This window comes from Scomber japonicus, chromosome 4 (assembly GCF_027409825.1).
Source record: "Scomber japonicus isolate fScoJap1 chromosome 4, fScoJap1.pri, whole genome shotgun sequence".
NCBI classification, from domain to species: domain Eukaryota; kingdom Metazoa; phylum Chordata; class Actinopteri; order Scombriformes; family Scombridae; genus Scomber; species Scomber japonicus.
The window spans coordinates 27,566,623-27,589,101 of NC_070581.1; the positions used below are offsets into that span (position 1 = coordinate 27,566,623).

At 39.9% G+C, this 22,479-nt stretch overlaps 1 protein-coding gene across 1 annotated transcript; it reads left to right on the forward strand.

The window, feature by feature from the left end:
• Nucleotides 1-1,786: 1,786 nt before the first annotated feature.
• bltp3a (bridge-like lipid transfer protein family member 3A) lies at nt 1,787-19,944 on the forward strand. The gene is made up of 21 exons (XM_053317627.1): nt 1,787-2,023; nt 4,525-4,687; nt 7,477-7,515; nt 7,780-7,871; nt 7,947-8,136; nt 8,503-8,643; nt 8,762-8,932; nt 9,566-9,746; nt 9,904-9,990; nt 11,465-11,635; nt 12,229-12,374; nt 14,027-14,168; nt 14,405-14,598; nt 14,715-15,934; nt 16,191-16,375; nt 16,461-16,600; nt 16,795-16,945; nt 17,962-18,215; nt 18,433-18,541; nt 18,703-18,776; nt 19,828-19,944. The coding sequence occupies exons 1-21, from the start codon at nt 1,980-1,982 to the stop codon at nt 19,942-19,944; spliced, it is 4,011 nt and encodes a 1,336-aa protein (XP_053173602.1). The 5' UTR covers nt 1,787-1,979.
• The last annotated feature ends 2,535 nt before the right edge of the window (nt 19,945-22,479 follow it).

Here is a 22,479-nt window from a genome sequence, read left to right on the forward strand (position 1 = left end):
AACTGAAGTAACAACAAGCAGAACACATTGGAGGGGGACTTTAAAGGATATCTTTGCAGTTTTTCAAGTCTGTCTTAAAACAACAGTCACGTGACCATATATGTATTAAAACAGAGTTTGCAATCATTCCTCCTGCTCCCATTGACCATTAGAAGATAGATTAGAAGATAGACATGTATTTAAAGGTTTATCTTAAGTTACTATGAGACAGCGGTTTGAGTTAGTCAACTACAGTGGGTATCCTCCACAGTTACAGTCCTTTAACCCTTACATACTGTTCATATTCTGATTCATATTTAGTCTGTACACCAACTCACATTTATAAATTCACCATCAGTCATTAATAAATGTCTGATGTTTGATTAATCTTATGGAAAAAAGACATTTACAATCACTATTTTATGGTCCAGGAGAACATTTTATAGAATTTGAAGAATACAACATGTTTGAATGCTGATTTTAGATTAAAAAAATAAAAATAAACACAGGTTAAACTTGTACATTTGTATATATAAAATGTGTATCAGTTGCACAAAAATGAAAAAACAAGCAAACATGCATTTTATTTCCATTTTTGTATACTGTGGGTCACATTAGGAAAAGTTCACCGAAAATAAATGTGAAATTGGGTCAAATTTAATCCTGAACAGTATGTAAAGGTTAAGTAAAAATGTAAAAGGGTCCTATATTCATTTGTCTAATTTGGATGACTGAAGTTGGCTGAAGATTAGCTTCAAATAAACGTTTAAATACATTTTTGTGCAGAAGGATGCTTGTGGATTTCCTAATGACCAGCATGAACCAAGAAGAATGATTCATGCAAGAAAAATGTGTCAAAATTAATTTAGGTACCTGATTGTTGTTTGTTTTCTTCTTCTTCTTTATAATTAGCAGTGTCAAATAACTAATAGGCACAATCATTGTTAAACACACTTAACAATAATTCCAAGCAGCCTAATTAACAGAAACATGACAAAACAAAATTATCTTTAAGGGTGGGGTTAATCAATGTATAACATAAGTAGTTCAGGGAGTGTTAAGACACTTCTGTTTCCCAGTTTTGTAGAGGATTGAAAGAAAGTTTCAGTGTCAGGAAAGACTTGAAAAATAGTGAACCTACCCTTTCAGTGTAATTTTTGTCGTGATTGCTGGTATTTTCTGTCATGATTGTTAAAACCAAGGAAGGCCGAAAGCAAAATTTCCTTCTTTTCTGTTGGCAGATGTAGTGAGCAGAGTAAAATATTTGGGTCACATAATCAGGGAAGATGATGATGATGATGTGCAGTGTCAATATTACAAAAAGTATGCACAAGCAAATATGCTGGCACTCAAGTTTCACATGTGTACCAGGTGATGTAAAGACTGCTCTTTTTTAAAGCATATTGTACTCCACTCTATATAGCCCATCTTTGGTGCAATTACAGCAAAGCAAAAATTAAGAAAGCTTCAGGTTGCGTTTAATGATGCATTTCAAATTCTGCTTAAGCTTCCAAGATGGACGAGTGCTAGTCACATGTTTGTTTTTGACAATGTCCCTACTTTTCATGCTATGTTAAGGAAGTTAATGTATAGATTCATGGTTCGGTTGAATGAATCAAAAAAGTTATGATGGCATTAGCACAGCATACACACTTTGACACAAAATACTCTCATACCAAATCATCATACCTCCTTCCTGTTATCCCCCTGACTGTCCAGCAGATGGCAGTGTGGTGTCACCGGAGCTGCTGTGTTGTGTTGGCCGGGTGGTGTGTGTGTGTGTGTGTGTGTGTGTGTGTGTGCTGGGGAAGTCATCTGCTGCTGTCCGACGTTTAGCACCGTGGCTCGGCTGTACTGTGCTGTGCAGACAGCGGCTAACAAGATGCACACAGCTATAGCGGTGTACAATATAGAGGTACCAGCAAGCTAGTATATGTTTTTTATTCATTTAAATAAGGGAGAAAACCGGCCAATACTGACCGACCTAGACGCTAGCAGAAATGGCTGGAATAATTAAGAAGCAAATTCTCAAACATTTGTCAAGGTAAGTGTCATTTTTTTTTGGCTTTGTGTTAGCTAGTGTTAGCCCAGCTGGATGGTTTGTTTAACACTGTAAACCTCAGCAGGCTTTTCTAACAGTATTTGCTATCTAAGCGTATATTTACATAGTGGTTACCATTTAGCTTTAACGCTACATGTCGCTCAGATCAGCCACAACATTACGGGTCGATAAAGGGGACAGTGAACGCATCAAAGCAGCTCAACCTGAACCAGACTGATAAACCTTAACTACACCACTTACCAGGTGTATGCATGTGGGTTTTTTTGATAGTGTTATAAGCTATACTGCCTTAATTTGTGCCTTGGAAAGCTCTATATATTAGATTCACTGGGCCTAAGACCTCCAACACCAGTTTTAAAAAGAGCTCTGCCCATAGCCCATGACCCATAACCCAAACCATTGAATTTATGCCCAGTGCATCTTAAAAATAATGGCATGGCCTCAAGGAGAAAGACAGAAAGGCAATTGTAGAGAGAGAGCTTTAACATCTGAAAGAGGGATTGGTGTTCCACATAAATTCAAGTAATCAGGGTAGCTATTAAAAAGGCTTTTCTTTCATGAGCTCAAACTCTGAGTTGGATTGAGTTTGTTCAGTTTGGCTTACTGTACATGAGTGAATGAATGCTTTCAGCTGAATGTTGCTGTTAGAAAAGTTAGTAAGGTTCCTACAATCTTCATGCAATCACAGTCATATTCCATTTTTATACATATTATGTGTTGCTGTGTACTCCTAGTTTCAGTTCCTCCACATGTAATGTTGCTATTTTTGTGACACAGACTGCTTTTTTGTGTTCATTGTAGCAATACATCATATTTTCTGTTGCTCGGGGTTTGGCCCTGCCGACAGTTATTGAGAAATTCAATTATTGTTTGTGAAATGATGAAATGTTTTTCAAAACGTCCTCAGCTGTTTGGGGTAAAGTTAATGATGAGTCTGGACAGTAAGTGTTTGCTGTGTCAGACGCTTTCTATTAGACTGACTCCTTATTATCCTCCTCACTGTTATCTCTGTCACTGAATAATTAAAACATTTTTTTACACCAGATAGGACACACTGGACACATACTTGAAGGATAGATATGCAAGCATGTAAATGTCATGGGCCATAGTTTGCTATTTGATAAGAAATGGGATTTACAGTCCAAATATCTGCTGAGTTACCCTGCATCCTGCTGTCAGGAGTAATCACTTTAAACCAGCTGATTCTATCATTCTGTCATATTTTATTTCCATATTAGTGACTGATTCAGTCTAACAGTATTCATACAACTGTATGTTTTGCTGTAAACATAGAAAATAAGCATATAACTAATATTATATTCAATGACTTCTTCAGTCACTGAGGGATATTTGATTGAAAGTTGGATTTAATTGATAGTTTCAAAACTGATCCATTTGTCTGAATTGTTTTGGTATTTTTTTTAAATTGTAAAACCAAATGGTTTGTGCTTTTGGTCAAGTTTGCACAATGACCTCTTTCTTGCCTTTGATAAGCTGTGGAATTTCAGCACTCTTTAAACCATGCTAATCTTAGCAATTAGCCTGTGTTGCTAGTTTTATAAGTAGTGGCACCACTGTCTTTGCTCCAATGTAGGTCTCAATTGTAAACACCAGCAAGTCACTGCTTTACGTTCTTATCTGCTAAAAGGTAATTTTATTAGATCACACAGTTGAGTACAGTTGAGCCAAAGCACATTTTTGAAATAGCTCTACAGCTCAAGTAAAAATCATTAGCGGTCCTTGAATAGCATGGAAGTTACTATGAAATATTCACAATTGTGGGAAAAATGACCTTGGTTGTCCTCACAATAGCAGAAGTGTGGAGCCGTTACTTTGTCATTGAGTGTAAAAGGGAAGGTTAAGCTTTAACTGACTTATCAGGTTTATCAGGTACAGTGTGAAATTAGGCCTAACAATATTAAAAGTTTTGACAAATTGGTCCACATTCACTTGTCGTCTCATTAGTCAAATTAAAATCATTAATCAAATTGTGAGTCACGGTCTGCGGCCCTTTTGTTTGACATTTAGTCTGCTGCTTTTTGAGCCGTGTGTGTTGGTTAATGTCTGAAATGTCACAGGGGGTTTGTCAGAACAGTGTTCAGTCATGTGCTGTAATGTGAAATTAAAATACTTAAACAAATTGATTTGCTCCGATTGCTGCTATATTCACCCTGTGTGGGGTTGAAGCCTATTCCCGGCTACGTTAACGCAATCGTAGAGGTTAACCCAGATAGGGAGTACAGCTGTGTGAGTAAAGAAAGCCGTCTGCTGCCTCTGTTTCTCAGGATGACTCATTCAGTTGTACCACTTTAGAAATGTCTCGGCCAAGATGCATAATTCAATTTTGGGTCTTTCTGTCTCCTAGATCATCAGTGACGTACAATATATGTGAAGTGTTTCCCTGTTGAAGGTTATTAACAGACTTTTCGTAGTTTGTTAAGAGGCCTTTTATTTTAATGTTCTCTTGTTCTCTTTTCCTTTAGGTTCACCAAGAATCTCTCCCCGGACAAGATCAATCTGAGCACGTTGAAGGGGGAGGGGCAGCTGTCTAACCTCGAGCTCGATGAAGAGGTTCTGCAGAACATGCTCGACCTGCCCACTTGGCTGGCTGTCACTCGGGTTTACTGCAACAAAGCCGCCATCAGGGTATGTTTTATACTAGTCAAACCTGATTGTGTGGCTCCTCTGACAGGTGAGGCTGTCAGAGGAATACTGAAACTCAAAGCACCAAACTATAAAATTCATGTCCTTTTGGCAACCCACCCATACTCTCATTGTGAAACTGAACTAAAGTATTCTCTTTAATAATGCCCAGGAGTTCTCTTCCAACATACAAAGTACATAAGAGTCACAGAGGAAATGAGCAGTGGCGGTCCCACAGAGATAAGCTTAGCTAGAGGCGCTGCTGAGATCCTTCAGACAGCACTGGTTGTTGATAATGGAGGCAATCCATGATCCAGAGGGACACGAAAAGCCAGAGGCTAGAGTGATCCTGAGATAAAGTGGCAGATGTACACTGAGCTGTGTGTATGGCATGTTTGTGTTCCCAAATAATCCCATTAATAATACATGCAACAATTAAAAACTCATTCAGTGTTTCAGATGTGTGTATTGTTCACATTAGAAGAACATATGAATTTAGTTTCCTCATAAGGGAGCTTTAAAGTAGGAAACAGACATTTAAAAAATATATATATATACAGTGCTTAAACCCAAGGCAAAATTTTAGGGTTAGGGTTAGGTGTGATTTTATACACATTTAATCTGTTTCAGTCTAGATCCAGACTCAACAATTAGTCGATTAATTGATTAGTTGATCGAACCAGCAACTATTTTGATAATGATGAATCATTTTGAGTAATTTTCTTCAGAGTAAATGCTAAAGCTCTTCTGTTGCAGTTTCTTAAATGTGAATATTTTCTGGTTTCATTAGTCCTCTACGATAGAAAACCAAATCTTTGGGTTGTTGACTGTTGATCAAGATAAAACAAGATATTTTTGGATGGATCTTCGGGTTTGGAAATGGTGATCAACATTTTTCACATTTTATAAACCAATCAATTAACAGATTTATTGAGAAAATAATCAAATTAATCTGTAATGAAAATCAGTTGTAACTTAAATTCATTTTGACATATTACGAGCAGATATAGTGTTTTATCATCTACCAACTGAGCTAAACACCACCCCTTATTCATTAGTTTTTGTTGTGTTTTGACCTCAGTGCTGCATTTGAAACTCGATAAATGTCTTTTAATTCCAGGAATTGTTTTAAGCTGCTCTGCGTTGTCTGTATCTTGTGTTCAGGATTAATCTTGTAGTGTTAGAGACAGCGACTGTAGGTCTCCTGCTTTAAGAGGATACTTCACGTCCCTGTATGGCAGTCTGAGGGTCTCCTTTCATATTTTACTGCTGCTACTCATCGATAGACATAAAAAAAAAAAAAAAAACATGTTCAGTTCTCTTAGCTATGCAGATAATACACAACCTCTCCTATCTCACAACCCACAGTAAACACAGGATGCTGGCAGCTTACATCACTGCTTTACGACATTTACAGCTTGATGGCTCAACACCGCCTGAAGCTGAATGCAGAGAAAAGAGAAAATCCTGTCATCATTCCTGCAAAAGTTTATGCAGGAATGACTTACTAAAGTGGTTTATGAGCCCAAAATGTGTGGTCAAACACTTTGCGATTCTTATGACAGTATTCTCAGATAACGCCCTTAGCGTTAAAACAGGGTTGCAGCCACATTCCTGTTATCTTCGGTTGAAACGCCTTTATGATTAAAGCATTCCTATCATCTGAAAACCATCCATCCATGCATTCCAACCATCAATATATCACATCTGTAGACTACTGTAATGTTCTGTGCTTTAAATGGTAAAACGTCATTTACATGCTTGCAGTTTATTCAGGACTCAGCATACGTTTAAGTAGTACCACAAAACCTTTACTTAACTAGATAGAAATAAATTAAAGTCTGTATCGATCACTTTAAGCTGTGTTTTAGATCTGGCTAGTTCCTCAGATAATGTCTGACTCATGTCCCCAAGTCAAGGGTGAAGATTTAAGGCAGTAGGGCTTTTAACTCTAGAGCTGTCAGAGGAGACTAGAGTGGTGAAAGTGTGCCACTTTAGGCTGGCTTTGATGCAGTCTTCGCTGTAACCCTTTACGATTTTAGATTTAATGGTCATTTGTAGAGCTGCTGGTTGCAGCTTCTCAAATAGAAGGATTTTAAGCCTTTAAACTGAATATTTTTCAATGATTTTGTTGGCATAGACGCCTTTATTTAACAGTAGACCGACAGGAAACATGGGAGTGAGAGGGGGGTGTGACATGCAGCAAAGGACCTCCGATCGGGATTCGAACCGGGGTCGGCTGCGTATATGGAATGCGCTCTAACCACTCGACCACCTGCGCGCCCTTATTTTTCAATTTTTGACCGTTGATCATTTAAAGATGTCACCGTGGGTTCTACAAAATTATCACAAAGGGCATTTATTCTCTATTTTCTGACATTTTATAAACAAAAAATGAGACCGTTATTGGTTGCAGCCCAAGTATTTGTATGTCTTCTTTTTTCTACTTCTTCTTCTTCATCATCCAATCATTAATTCATATCGTGTGTCATCTAATTTCCTGTTTTAGTTAATCCAATACCAATACAATAGTATCATAGCTTTGTATTAGTAGTAGTAGTAGTAATAGTAGTAGCGGTAGTAATCAGACTCCATACTAAATCTGCTAAGTTGACGTTTCAGTATGACTCCAGATATTAGAGCTTGGCAGTTATTGTTGTGTGGCCCTTGCGTCAGGTTGTGTTAGCTCTCTGGTCACTGTGCCCTTGTGCCCACTGAATGATAAACGGTGCAGAATGCTGTGTGAAGTGTTTGTGACTGACTCTGATGACCTTGCTGTCCTGTCTCTTCAGATACAATGGACAAAGTTGAAAACAAGCCCCATCTGCCTGGTAAGGATGTTGTTATTTCTGTCTTTACTCAAGAGTTTGTGCACAGTGCAGCAACACTTAAGCTGCTTCAGTCATGTTGTAATCTGTAAATAGTCTTAACTTTAGCATTTCTCTAGCAGGCCCTGTATTGTTATTGTACTCTTTTGTTATGGTGCTCCATAGGTTGTATTATCAGTGCTTTTATCATTTGTAAATGTTAGGCTACTTCTCAATACATACTTTCTCAATTGTATGTTGAGTAGTATTGTTTCTTCTTTTGTGCAGTTCCTGGATAAGGTGGAGGTAGAGATGAGGACATGTGAGGAGCCACGTCCCCCAAATGGCCCCTCTCCTATAGCTATCACAGCAGGCCAGAGGTAGAAATCTGTTCAGCCATAATATCTGATTAGTAAGATGGTGCTTTCACTCACATTTACATTTGTTGTTTACAGCGAGTACGGCTTTGCTGAGAAAGTAGTGGAGGGCATGTCTGTTAGGATCAACTCCATCACCATCAAGGTGCAGGCTCGTGCCTTCCACGCCTCCTTTGAGCTCTGGCAGCTACAAGGCAACAGCCTCAACCCCAAATGGGAGCGCACTGATCTCCGCTATACCCGTGTTACTGACCCAAAGAGAGGAGAGGTAATATGCAGCACATTTTTATTCATCTCCCCTTCAAGCTTTAACACTGTTTTGTCTGGCAATCATATTTAATTCAGGGCACCAGAATCACTGTGTGCTCATTATGCCTGCAATAAATCATTTAATCAAGCCAATTGTGGTCTGTATTAGCTGCAGGGACTTTTTATTGAGATGAATAACCTTTATAAAATTAGATCTGGATATCCACTTAAAAGGAAATGTGTCTGTTTCTCTGTTCCTTCTTTGTGGGTCATTGGCTGTGCCTCACCAATCATTCTAGAGTGATGCCAAGTGATGCTTGTTTGTCTCATTGTGTTTTTGTTTTATCATAACCGGATGATGTGGCGTATTTATTCTCTCGCTCAGGTGTTGACATTCAAAGAAATTAACTGGCAGAGTCTACGAATCGAGGCAGATGCCATTGAGAGTGATGACCAGGACCTCGGTAGCACCCCATTACGTCTCATCACTAACCAGGGGCGCATTCGCATTGCCCTAAAACGCAGAGTAAGAATGTTTCTACCATTCATTTACTATTCTGTCTGTGGATTTAGCCACAAACATGAACTCATCTAAATTGCAAATGATTTGCCACAAGTGTTTAATTCTTCATTGTTCTATCTAGATAAAAGACTGTAATGTGCTGGCATCCAAGCTGCTTTTCATTCTGGACGACCTGTTGTGGGTACTGACAGACTCTCAGCTCAAAGCCATCATCCACTACGCCAAATCTCTCAGCGAGGGCATGGAGAAGTCCGCTCAGCAGAGGAAGAGCATGGCTGCTGAATCACTGCAGGTCCTACTATACCTACTTCCTGCTCACCGCTGGTTTAAATCAAACCCAGTGTGATGTGAAATGTTATATGTTTAAATGCCCTTACTACAGACATAATATGTTCATTTGAAAATGAGCTTAATTCATCTGAAAATATGTCTGTATCAATTATTGTTTTCACACAGTTTTTAATTAATTTGATATTCGATCATGAAAACACAATTACACAGCTGACATTTTGATTTGTCATAGCAAGAAAGCTCAGCTGTTACTAATATCAGGACCCTGAAACTGAAGCATGTAAATGATATTCATCCTCCACTAATTTTATCATTTACACCTGGTCTTGCCCTACTTGACAGGTTAAAAACTCCTACATGAGACAAAGTAAATATTTTTAAACTGAAAACTCTGTCCAATATACCTCAGAAGCTTTAATGTCTATTGTTAAACTGGTTAGTATTTCCATCATCACAGTACATAGCATTTGCTGTAGCATAAATAACTCAAAATAAGTTGCTACAAAACTATTTCTGGATGTTTTCTCTATATTACAAGTCAAGCGTGTTTTTGTGTTCCGTATTACAAGATTTGTTTCCTTATTTTGTTGAATCATCTGGGTAATGTAGATGTTTTCCCTCCTCTGTATTTTAGACTGCTCCTCCATCTCCTGGCATTCAAAACCTTTGGACAGAGCCCCCACCTGCTCCTACTGGCACCCCCAGCAACATGAGTCAATACTTTGATCTCTATGATGTTAAGGAATCATCTTACCACACCTTCATATCCCGCTTGGACTTACACGTATGCAACGACAGTTCCTCAATGGATGACGGTTAGTTGGAGTAACTGTAACTTGAGTATATTAATTGTGTTTTTATGTTTTAAACAAAAATACAACATCATGTGCTCAAAGTAAGCCATTTGAAACATTTAAGAACAATTACTGTGCAGCTGTTTTTTTTCAACAACTATTATGTGATATTGCATAGGTGACGCTCCCCCACCAGGCTTGCAGGGTGCCATGCAGCTTACCTTCAGGAAACTGGGTTTTGACTACTATCCTGTCCACAGACCTGGTGAGTGTGATGACTGGCCTTCTCTCTGACCATAAATTAACTTCAGTTAACCCCGGAGGCTCAGCACTGCACCCACTGAAACCACAGCATCCATTCAGGACTAACTATCAGGAGGATTACTACTCAAGCAGACTAATGGCCTGGGAGTGATTGTGGGAGTGTGCCCAGTGCCATTATTCTTTGTGAAATTCCTGAAGTGCACAATGTAGAAGAGCTGAGTCGCCCCTCGAGCTGAATATAGTCAGTTCAACTAAAGCTGAAAAAAAAGCTTTTATTTAGCTATTGTGGTTGATCAAGAGTCTTTGAAGTCAAACATGTTCTCACACACACACACACATATATATATATATATATATACGTATATATATACATACACACATACACACACACACACACACACACACACACACACACAGTATTTATATAAAACCACACAGTGCATGCACATATGTATGAATAATGGCTTTGAGAGGTATTCAAACTTCTTATCTTTGTAACTAGATACAAGTAGTACCCTCACACTGAATTAGAGCTTCATTTCCTTTATTTGCAACAGTTCAACCAACTACAGGTCTTCATTTCTGCTCCTTGTAACTAGTTTAATTTTTTTTTAATCCAAAATTTACCCCACTGATGTTTCAGTGTCATCAGTATCCATACTAAGCACCATGAGAACAAGCATAAGTCCTTAGAAATGTACAAAGTTTTAAATACAGGAACATCTCATGTACTTAGTGTGCATTTAGAGTTTTTAGCTTTGGTTTTAGTTTAGTCACCTGACTTTTGTGGTTTTCTTCAGAGACAGTCTTTGCTCTGTGTGGTATTTCGGTTTAGATGTAAGTTATTACCTTAGTTGTTTGTTTTTTCTTGTGTTAGCTAATCTGGTGAGAGGAACAACTACAGATTATTTTTTAAACGTTAAATAAAAGAGAATATACAGGATGGAGGAGGGGAATTGAGTCAGTGTCAGTGGAGGCTTGTTGATGAGACTGACTGCAGTCGGGAGGAAACTATTCTAGTGGTGTGAGGTTTTGGTCTTGACAGACCTCAGCCTCTTGCTGGAGGGGAGTGTTTGAAAAGTTCATGTCCAGGGTGAGAGTGGTCAATCATGAGCTTCCTTGCTTGCCTCAGTATCCTGCAGGTGTGCAGGTCATGGAGGAAAAGCAGATAGCATCCAATCACCTTTTTGGCACAGTGGATAATACGCTGCAGTCCGCTTTTGTCCTTGACATTTACAGCAGCGCATCAGAGAGGATGGATTGAATAATGGCAGTGTAGAAGTGCACCATCATTCACTTTGGTAGATTGAACTTCAGCTGCCACAGGAAGTAAAAGATTTTTGCAGATGGAGATGATGGTGGAGGTCTGAACACCGGAGACAGCTAGTCAGCACAGTGTGTCAGGGTGGAGGGAGAGACAGAAACAGACAATGATTGCTAAATCATAAGTGCCTTTTCATATTTATTTTATCTAGCTGATGGATGCCGACACTGGGAACGCCACAGTGGAGCCATGGAAGCTCAGGCCCAGTGGGCTGGAAAACTGCTGCAGGAGTACCAGAGGAGAGCAGAGGCTTCTGGGTTCCCTGGGCCAAATAATGAGGGACCCCCGCAAAACAAGGACTGCCCTTCAAAGACAGTTCAAGGTATGAATACAGTATTAATATAAAGTGTGAAAGTTCAATCTCAGAATTGAAAATTGTCGTTTGCTAAAACAATTGTAACACTTAATAGCATTATCTGTAGCTTTCTACCATGTCAGTTTGGGTTATTTGTCATGGAGATGGAGCTGTAGTTAACTTTTGACCCAACATGAGTGAAGTCGGAAAATTGCTTGAAGAGCTCACATGTAAACAAGTCTGTCTCCATGTCAACTGAGCAAACTATCTGCTGATTCTGATTAAATCTCCAGAGAAAGCTAGTAAATGGACCTTGAGTTGTAATTTTTTGTGAGATTATATTGAGATGGTCAGAAGTCAGCAGAACAATTGAAATACAATACATGTTTACCTAATTTATTTTAACAACCTGTTACTCAGTCATGATACATAAAGCTGTGACACTATCTACCACATGAATCAACACAGGGCTCACGAATACTAACATTTTTATTATAAGAAAGACACAAAACCTAATCTGTAAAAATATTTCTCAATATCTGTGTCATGATCTAGCAATGAAGCAGACTTGTTCATATATAAGAATGTAATTTTATCTTGTCACCTTGTGCATACTTTAGATGGACAGTCCAGTCCTAAGTCAAGCAACTCTGTCAAAGAGCAGCCATCCAGCAGGAACTCTGTGACAGCTCCTTCGGGGTCGTCGCTGAAGAGGCTGCGATCGTGCTGCGTGGTGGTCAGGATGGATGACGTGGACATTCACCAGGCAAGCTTTTATCGTTAACTGATTTGATTTACCTGCTCTAAATGAAGCCTGACGTCTTCAATAAATGGAGGGAGGGACCGCTATTCCTCAGGGGGAGCAGTCAGGCAGTGCCTCTGACAAGGCCAGATGTCTACAATTTTAGCACTGACAAAACATTGCAAGATTTGTACTTCTCTACAATCACTGGAATGAACAGAGATTGTTGTAATATAGAGGAGATGGGGACGATGTCTGTTCTATTGTCTCTTAAAGAAATAACACAAAAAAATGATATTCCTAGATGTTGCCAACAGTTCCTTAATATGGACTGTGTGAAGCTGTGCAGTTGTTTCAATGGCAATAACAAGTATAGATACAGATGAGTCTCCATTCAAAAACATGGAAGTTATGCCTTTGTCACACTGTTACTGACCACAAGTGTTATCAAGATGGACCCTGAGTGACAAACATGACTCTTTTTAAAGGTGGTATACTATACAGGATCGGTCGGTTGGTGTTTTTAAACACACAGCATTCAAAATGTGCTCCTCCTCACAAACAAGCAAGAGAGAGAACAGCAGTGGTTAAGCAAACTAGGGAGGGAATAAAGAGAGGGAGTGGTGCTGGTGAGGACAAGGCCGTGAATCAGAGAATTAAAGGGTTATTTTTTGATTGTTTCACAAAGCACAAATAAACACGCACACCTCTGCACAGCTCAGCACAGCAGGAAGGTGCTGCAAGTGCTGCGGAGCAGAGGAGGGAGAGAAAGAGAGACAGTGATGTAATCTGGTTGCCACACTACGTGTCCCCACCGCACACCCCCTATGCTGTTATTGGCTGGGAGCTACACACCTACTGCCCAAGGGATAATGTGGAGAAGCGTCAAGAGCACCGCAAAATAATAAGAAAATACAGATGGAGGGCAGAGTCTGTGCAGATAAATACACCACCACACACTTGTAGAAGGTTATAACTGATGATTGAGAGGGATTACTTTTGTATGAGTCTACCGTTATTTAGGAAAATCCTGCATAGTATACATAATTTAAAAAGTCAAAAATCATGTAAATTATTTGCTCTTTTCCAAAAACACTTGGAGTTAGCTCAAAAAGAAAAAAGGTGTCTCAGATTAGCAGCATCTGTGTGACAGGCTTTACAGAGAGAACAAAAGTCTCTTTTTGTACCAGCCATCTGATATGTTTGATATCAGATGGCTGATCTGATATATTGTTGTGATGGTGTGTAAATTGTTTGGCATCAAACTGTGCGCCTTGGTAACTGTAACAAAAGAGGATATGACTGAGAACCTCCCTGCCATTTCTATTCATACTCTCTCTGGTTCTGCAATTTCACTTTGGACATATCACACTTTGCATAATGAAAAAATGAAGGAGAAAGTTTTCAGGGTTGGTTTAAGTTTAAGACATTTGTAGTTCCTCATTTCAAAAAACACCCATGGGAAATTCAGCACAGTGCAGCACTCTGGGTCTGCCCCTTCATTTTATTGCAGGAAGTCTTGATGTTGATGATGACTCAAGTGGTTCAGTTCTGTTTTGTGCCTCATACTCAACTAATTGAGTCGATTTATTGAACTTTTTGTGATGTCTTAAATAAAACAGATAAATGACTTACTGAATTATATTTCCATCTTTGTTCTTCATTTCCACATTCAGGTGTCCACAAGGGGCCGTCAAAACAAGAAGACCCAGTCTTTGTTATCCTGTAACCGTAAAGCTCTGCATTTGCCAGACAACGTACCAGCAGTTCATCTGCAGTTTACTGAATACTACTTTCCTGACAACCCCAGTTTATCAGGTATCACACAACTGTATTTCATTTTATTTTTTGTTATGTTTTTGTTTATTATTGAAGATGAACTCGTAGGAGAAATGTGTGTCCAGTTTACTCACTGTCTTGTTAAATTTAAATCTAACAACTTCTTTCATATTATGTTTTATTTCCTGTAAAACTGAAATTTATTTCTTAGTTGTTATTATAAAACAACTCACAATTTCTTATATCACCATCTCTTGCCTTATCCTTTCTTTCAGTGCCCACCTCAAACCTGTACTCCCAGTTAAACGGCCTGCAGCTATGTGTGGACCCAGCCAGTGTGTTATGGATCAATCTGTTCTCCAGGGGTCTACTGCACACTCTGGACCAGGTCAAAGCTTTCTACCATTTACAAGACAGTAGCAAGGCTGAAGAGCACGTAGACCTTCGTATGGATGCGGCTCAGCTCAAGGTGAACATACATTTTTTCACATTAATTATGTATTTCAAATATTTGTGTAGCCCATTCCAAAATGTCGCAATTCTACAAAAGTTAGAACATTTATGCTTTTTGTTTCATTTTTATAGCTTATAATTCCCTTGGATTCTTCCATATTGGACCATCCGGAGCGTCCACAGTCCCTCTCGGTTACTGTGCCCCAGATGGCTCTCAGCAACACCCGTCACTGCCCTCATGGCTCCAGAGCTGACCTCAACAATACCTGTGAGAAGTTTTCCAGCTGCTCATTCTTCAAGCCCACACCACCCTGCCCCTACCCCAGAGACCAGAGTGCCTTCTGCCCAATTCCCTCCACCTTCCTCCAGTACTCTCAAGAGACGGAGCTTCAACCTCTGGACAGAAAGCGACTACGGTCCCAGGATGTCTGGTCTCTCAGCCTGTCCCGTGTGACCCTAGGTTTTGATGGAGCTCGGCGACACCCTAAAGGCAGAACCCAACCTTTTGTCGAGCCCTTCGCCATGTCTGTGTGGATGTGCCAGCCATCTGCCTTTAAATGTGGTTCATTGTCTTCCCCCTCTAACTCCAGTGGAGCCCACCAACCCTCTCCACAGCAGGAGCCTCAGCAAGAAGACGCTACTTTTGCCTCTGTTCACTTCCTGGCCCACACCATCACCCCAGTGAAGATGTGGCTCAACCACTACCAATATGTTGCCCTGCTGAGGATGAAGGACGCACTGGGTCGCTTGGGGGCAGAGTTGGGCCGGGATCTGCGAGATGTTAAGCAGGCTCATGGCCAGAAGACAAAACCTGCCACAGTTTGTCTTGCCCTTCTGGTGGACTCAGCGGAACTGGGTCTCCTGTTGCCACCAGCCTGCACAGAGCCGGAGGGAGAGGTCCCCCATACTCCAGAGACAGACAGCGCCAGCATAACAGATTCTGACATCTCCCCCACTCATCATGTTGCAGATATGGAGGACAGCGGGTTAGAAAACGGCGTCAACACAGCTGGCACCGCTTTTGATCAAGATGAACAAGATGGGGTGGTGGAGGAGGCATGTGAGGCTGTGGAGGAGGGGTTGGAGGGGGATGGCTTGACAGCACAGGAGGACACACCTGTCCTCTCACCTCAGCTCTCACCTGGTCATTCCCCGGTCATCTCCCGCGTACCATCCAGCTTCAGCCTGGAGGGAGAGCTGTCGAGCGCCATTAACGTCACCAAGGATGCGACCAAAGACGCCATTAGTGCCTCGTTTGATTTGACCAAAGGGGCGTTTTCAATAACAAAAGATGCCTTCAGCATGCTGAGTCGTGGTTCAGGGATGAGCAAATTGTTCAGTCCACAGGCTAAGTAAGTATTAGAAGAAAGAGTACTTTGTTGATCCCTGTGGAGTACTTGACCCATGTTGTATTTGACCCATCCTATGCACACACACACACACTCTAGGAGCATTGGCCAGCCACAGCACAGTGCCCAGGGACCAACTCCAGCTCTGCTAGACCTCTCCTGTTGAGTTGTTGGCAATATGCTGTGCACCACATGCTTTTATTGGCTATCCTTTAACAAATCTGTTTATATGTGTGTGTGTGTGTGTGTGTGTTCATAGGGAACAGGTCCAACGTTCAGAAGAGTTCTCCCCCTCTCTGGCTGCCAGCCTGCGGCATCAATCCATGAAGCAGTCGCCTTCCCAGCATTCCTTTGACAGCGCTATCTTGGATGGCAGCCTGCCTGATGAAAACCACTCTGTGGATAGTGATGCCAGCGACAATTTTGTTGTTCTCATGGACTCAGGTGCTTAAAATACTTCCAAGTTTCAAAAGATATTTCTCTGAACTACACAAGTGACATAAGCTATAATTTGTTATCATGTCTCCAGAGTCAGGTATGGAGTCCATGCGTCTCAACAGCAATCTTACAGGCAGCCACGGTAGCCCAGCTCCAGGGACTGACGGAGGTTCATCAGCTGACCTCAGTAGCTCTCTGTCCCAAAGTACCGAAGACACGTCCCAGGATATGGTGGGTTAATATGCTCAAGTAATGTCTTTTTATGGGTAGATTGAATTATTCAGTGAAATTGCTTTATTTGTTCTTGACTTATTATAAAAATCTCAATAATTTCAATTAATGTAAACCGTCATTTCAAATATAAATACACAGTGTTTTGAATGTGATGAGTTGCTTATTGTGACTTTCTTGTGATGTTGTTACAGTCCTCAGTGTTGTTACTGATCCTGAGGGGAACAGCGTGTACCATGGATGTAAAGGGAGAAGACCAAGTTGTGGCTTTAGAAACCCAGAATATGAGCCCCGTACAGATGGGCAATGTCAGGGTATCTGACCTGCTCGCTGGTCTCATACAAGGTAACCTTGATTATTGTTGCCACACTATAACATTTCCTATCACCAAAAAATATATATATTTCAGACCTCTACTCACCACAACTCTAGGTGAAGCATTGTTTTTTATAGTCAGATGCTAATGATATTATAGAAGGGCCTATACATTAGTTTGTGTAGTGGATAGGTTTAAGAAAAAAGGCAAAAGTAATGTTAATACATTCTGACCTGATGGTCTCCATAGTCATGTTGAAGTTCAGTTAAGTTTACTCATGTGTTTACATAATGATGTCTGTATAGTCTCAAAACACAAGCAAAAAATAGCCCGGATGTCATCTAAAATATTGACTGATATCATATTAATCTCCACAGTCCCAAAAGAAAACAAATCATCACATGTTTTGAGGATTAGTCACACTGATGGTGCAGGGAGTTGGACGGTGTAATCTCAACAATGGGATAAGCACTTTATGCATGAACTCTTATGTTTATATACATAAAATGCCCTGAAAGCAGAATATAATTACTACATGTATATTTAATACAATGTCCCAATAACCTGAATGAATAACACAACTTAGACTCTGGTAGCCTGTAAAGCTCTGTGAAGCTGTACTTTTACAACAATGCTTTGAGCTAACTATTAAATTACATTTTAACCTGACTGTTGTGCGTCATGAAAACAGAAATGATTACCAAAGTTATTACAGTTTATCCTGAAGCGGACACGAACGTCTGTTACAAATTTAGTGGCAATCCCTGCAGTAGTTGAGTCATTTCCCTCAAAACCACAAAAACAAAGTCAGGGTACAAACATTGTCATTAGAATTCATCTTCTAGAAACCATGAAAGTCTTTAGCAAATATTGTGACAATCAACTAAGAAGATGTTGAAATATTTCACAGGATAGGTGAAAACATATAGTTGCTTAGAAATTTTAGTCTGTACTAAAGTGGTGGACTGATTAGCTGACAGAGCAACATTACCATCCACAGAAAAAAAGTAAAAAAAAAAAAGTTGTACCTATGATTCTTTTGCAGCTCCAGGTGGGCAGGACAAGCAGGGTAGCAGAAGTTCTCCGGTAATGTGCATGCGAGCAGAAATGGGTCCATCTGCAGCCCGACACTCTGCTATGGCTGAGACTTTGGGCTTCCTGGATATGAGAATGCAGGACTACCAGGCAGAGCTGTTAGCCTCCACAGTGGCTAACATTGGGCCTTTTCTTGAAGATGAATTCAGTGTTGATGGTCAGCCAATGAAGTTACACTTGAGCAACATCACTGTCACTATGAAGGTGGGTTGTTGATACTGGAACAATACGAAATAAAGGACTATATTTGGGGGTCAGCTCACTTTGAATTTGCTTAGAAAATGTATTTTATATGATCATGATTTTAGTCCCACAAATGTGACATTTGAAGAAAATGTATACCTTGATTTTTGGAAGGACTGTAATCTGGGTATCTGTGTAAAAGTGTTGATCATTCAGATCCCGTCTTGTTTTCTTTTAGGACGATAGCCCCAAAATCTACCCTACAGCTCCTCAACCTGTACCATCCACATTCATCGTAGACCAGCTGCTACTCGAGCGAGGTTATGATGGCATCATGAGACTCAAAGGTGGGCACAAAATGTTTTTATTGTGCATGTAGTCAACCGGCAGGGTTATAAACCGTGAAACCACAAATACACAAGTGTACAGCATCAAATGGTACAACTTTCCAAAAAAGTGAACAGAAAGTTATCTTCATGTGTCTTTTCCATTTCCTTTTTGATCACAGCTGACGGTACAGACCCTAAAGCCTCAGCAGGTGTTGCTGTGGCTGGCCCAGACAACTCAAACAGCTCCTGCACTGTCAAACAGCAGAGAGAGGTAGGGCAGATCTGCTGTAGTACAACCATATACTTACCAAACATATACTTAAGCTGAAGGATATAAATGTGTTAGCTTAGTGTGTCTGCAATTCCTGGCTGTAACCAGGACTTTAGAAATACTGAAGTTATGAGATATTCATTTGGCTATTTGGATGTTTTGTTGTTTGCCTGGTTTGGTTAGAAACATTTTCAAGCAATGTGTTATAGTTATACTGTTTAATCATTTCCAGACACATTTCATAAAAGGGTTTGGAAAGTGTGTTCAAAGTTTTACTGGAACTGTAAATGTTACAAAGGCCCCTTAAAACAATGTTGATTGTGAAATACACTGTACTGTTTCAGTTCATATAATTTTATTTATCAAAGTGCGCATATATGACCATTTTCTTTCAGTCACATCAAAAATCCCCACAGATAATTACCCTGTAGACATTTACAAATTTCCCCCAAAGATTCAGAGTTAGTCATAGTGCCAGACTGGAAACCTTTCACATCCTCCAAATTACCGAGGACCTTACTGGCAGAGCTACTGTAACTGTTCCAACAAACAAAAGAACCTTTTTGTTTAGATGTAATACTGAGCTTATCAGTTTATCATCAGTCAAGTGTTAAATCAAGATAATGCTTGTAAACAAACAATCAAAATAATACATGAACCATGAGGCTGTATACTATGATACTCTAACAGGGCTGAAAGTCTTTTGTTTTTTTATATTTTTATTGCCGGTGTGAAGATATTCAAACACCATATATTTTTATTGCTGGTGTGAAGATATCCAAACACCAGCTGAATTAGATTAAGCATGTCTGTCTTGGACACAGTAATAATACTGCTGTCCTGACATGTCAGCTCTAAGATAGATCAAGCAGAGATTTGTCTAAATATATAGGATTGTATAATGGTTTTGTAATTACGCCTGTTGCTGTCAGTCAGAATCTGATACCCGCCCACTTGGAGTGTAACACCTTGCCAAAGCTTACAACATTTGCTGTCGCTGGTACTAACCTCTCCAATAATCTTGCTGTTACAGATACAAACCCTGGAGTCCCAGCTCTCTGATGCCCAGGTTTCCCTCACCCACGCCCTCAGTGACAGAGATCGCCTCCTTCTGGAGGTCAGGAAGTATGATCCCACGTTTACTCTCTGAGCCGCTCTGTGTGAGACTTCTGAACCTATCACTTCTCCTGCTGAGGAACAGCGATGGGGATGTGTCAGGCTGAATGTCACGAACCAGCAAGACTCATTCAAAACATGTCTGGACATTGGACATGTTTGAAAAGAAGATGAATCCAAGTTGTGGCTTTGGATCACTTCCTACTTGCTATAAGTTTTCATGAGATTACAAAAGAGCTCCTACAACAATTACTAAAAGGGGAGCGTAGTAGACTAACTTATAGGTACATAACTGGTACTACTTTTATCTGGCGTTCTAGATATCCTTCACTGCTGTACTAAACACAGATTAATCATGTTATTTCTCAACTCATTGTGTGGGTTTAGTGTTTGCCACACAGCATGCAAGGGTAAATGATCATTGAGCTTTAATTCTCTCCAGTTAATTGTTTGCGTTACAGAAGTGTCGTCAAGCACATGCCAAACCTCCTTTTCACATGCACTGACACTGCCAGACAGCTGCTAGTCCATCAGTCGCTCCTTCAAAAAACACAACTTGCTGTCAAGCATGCTGATCAGTGCTAGTTTACACATAGCACATTTACAAATAGACAGTCGTAAAGCTAAATAGATTTAATAATGTAGATTACCTCTGTTCAGTGTAAAATACAATAGATTCCTGTGTTTCTTTTTTATTTAAAAGTATTATACAACTATTATTAGCTGTTACTTGTTATTATGTGTTGTGAAATGTAGGGAAAATAATGCACTTTTTTTTTTTTAAAAACCATACTGCTTATCGGAGAGACGAATGCATCTCAACTTCCACCTTGGTTGCTTTAACACCAGGTTGGAATAGTTACACACTCTTAGCAAGTTGTCACCTTTCTCAAAAAAGCGGGTTGAATCATTCCCCCAGTGTATTATTATTATTATTGTTTGAGCTGTGAACAGATGAACATGATTCTTTTGTACTGTGAAACATTGTGCTCTGTGGTTGAATGTCTCACTCAGTCAAGACAGCATGCCTTTCGGTCTCTCCTTCTGTCTGGAGAGCAGGTTGCACTGTAGATTCAGTATTGTAATTGGGTTAGTATTTCTACTCTAACACTCTGGTCGAAAGAGGTTTGAGATTATAGCTGTTGCCAGAGTTATAATACTTGATCTCCTTTAAAACTTGTTTTGTAGCTTGCCTGGAAACAACTCTGAGTAGTGTTTATTACCTCTGTACACATTCATCATGTTCAGACATCATTAAGTTCAGTTTAGACTTTGTTTTGCTTTTGGATATTTATTTTACATTTGTCAAAGTCTGTTTTCATTTATTTTCATTTACTTTACAGTGTACTGAAGCCATATCAATCAAAGACTAAAGAAATGACATTTGAAGAAGTTGTGGTACTGACAATGCATGTGCACAGTGTGCCATGTCTTATTACCAAATTCACAACAAAAATAATCCACAGTATTCTATTTTTAAGGATATTAATCCTGCTCTGCTGCAGATTTAATCTATCAGGCCAGTTGCCAATCTAAATTCTTATCACTTTCCTTACTCCATACGCAGATCTGTTATATGCATGGATTCAAACAGTGATGGGTTTGTTCCTCAACAAGACTGTATAACAGTGTAATATTTATGAACGCTTTCTCTGTCAGCTATATTTTATGAACAAATGCTCTGTTGTTAAATCTGCGGCTTAGCATTTTGCCTTTGGAGGTACGTTTATCCATTTTTGTGGTTGCAGAACTGTTAGAGCTACAGAGCTTTATTAATATTTCACTTCCATTCACCATCCTCTCGGTGTACACGGGAGACCTCTGGTGGCTGTGTCTTGCCAGAGCTCTTCACATTCATAGTATTATTTATTGTTTCTTTGGTTGCCTTGCAAGCTATAGATGACAGATTTGCATTCGTGTGGAGGATTGTAAAATATTTAAGCAATAGAAAGACAACCTTGGTTTAACCAAAATCATGACAATGAATAGTAACACTACACATTTTTGATGTGGAACTCTATTATTTGGATGACTAATATCAAAAACAAATAATTCACCTGTCCAGCAGGTTTCTATGTTTTTCCCTCAACTGCATGCGCACTCAACTCATCCTTAATCTAGTCAGTGTAATAAAGCAGAGATACTGCCATTTAACCTCAGTATCACTTATAGATGTGAGCTTTTTCTCAGCTTTTGATGTTTATGTAGACAAAGATACAGCGGTACGAAACCTAACGTCCCATGCTGGATGCAACATGTAGCTGTCAAGTTTGTCCGGTCTCCATCCACAGTCAGGCCTCAGTGTTAAGTAGCATCTCTATTCTGTAGACAAATTGGTGCTCTGAGTTTCATCTGCTCCTAACCTGTCAGACTAGACTACCTTTGCACTCCAGAGCAGGCCAGGGTCTCCATAGCAGTACTTAACCCAGTATGCCATGCAGGGAGGAGAATATGGACAGAGAGTGAGGCAAGACTCACTTCAAGGTGTGTGTTGCTCTCTCTAGATGCATGTAGTGGAATGATACTGTTTAGTCTATGCCTTGTGGATTACTTGCACTTGTGTGGTAAA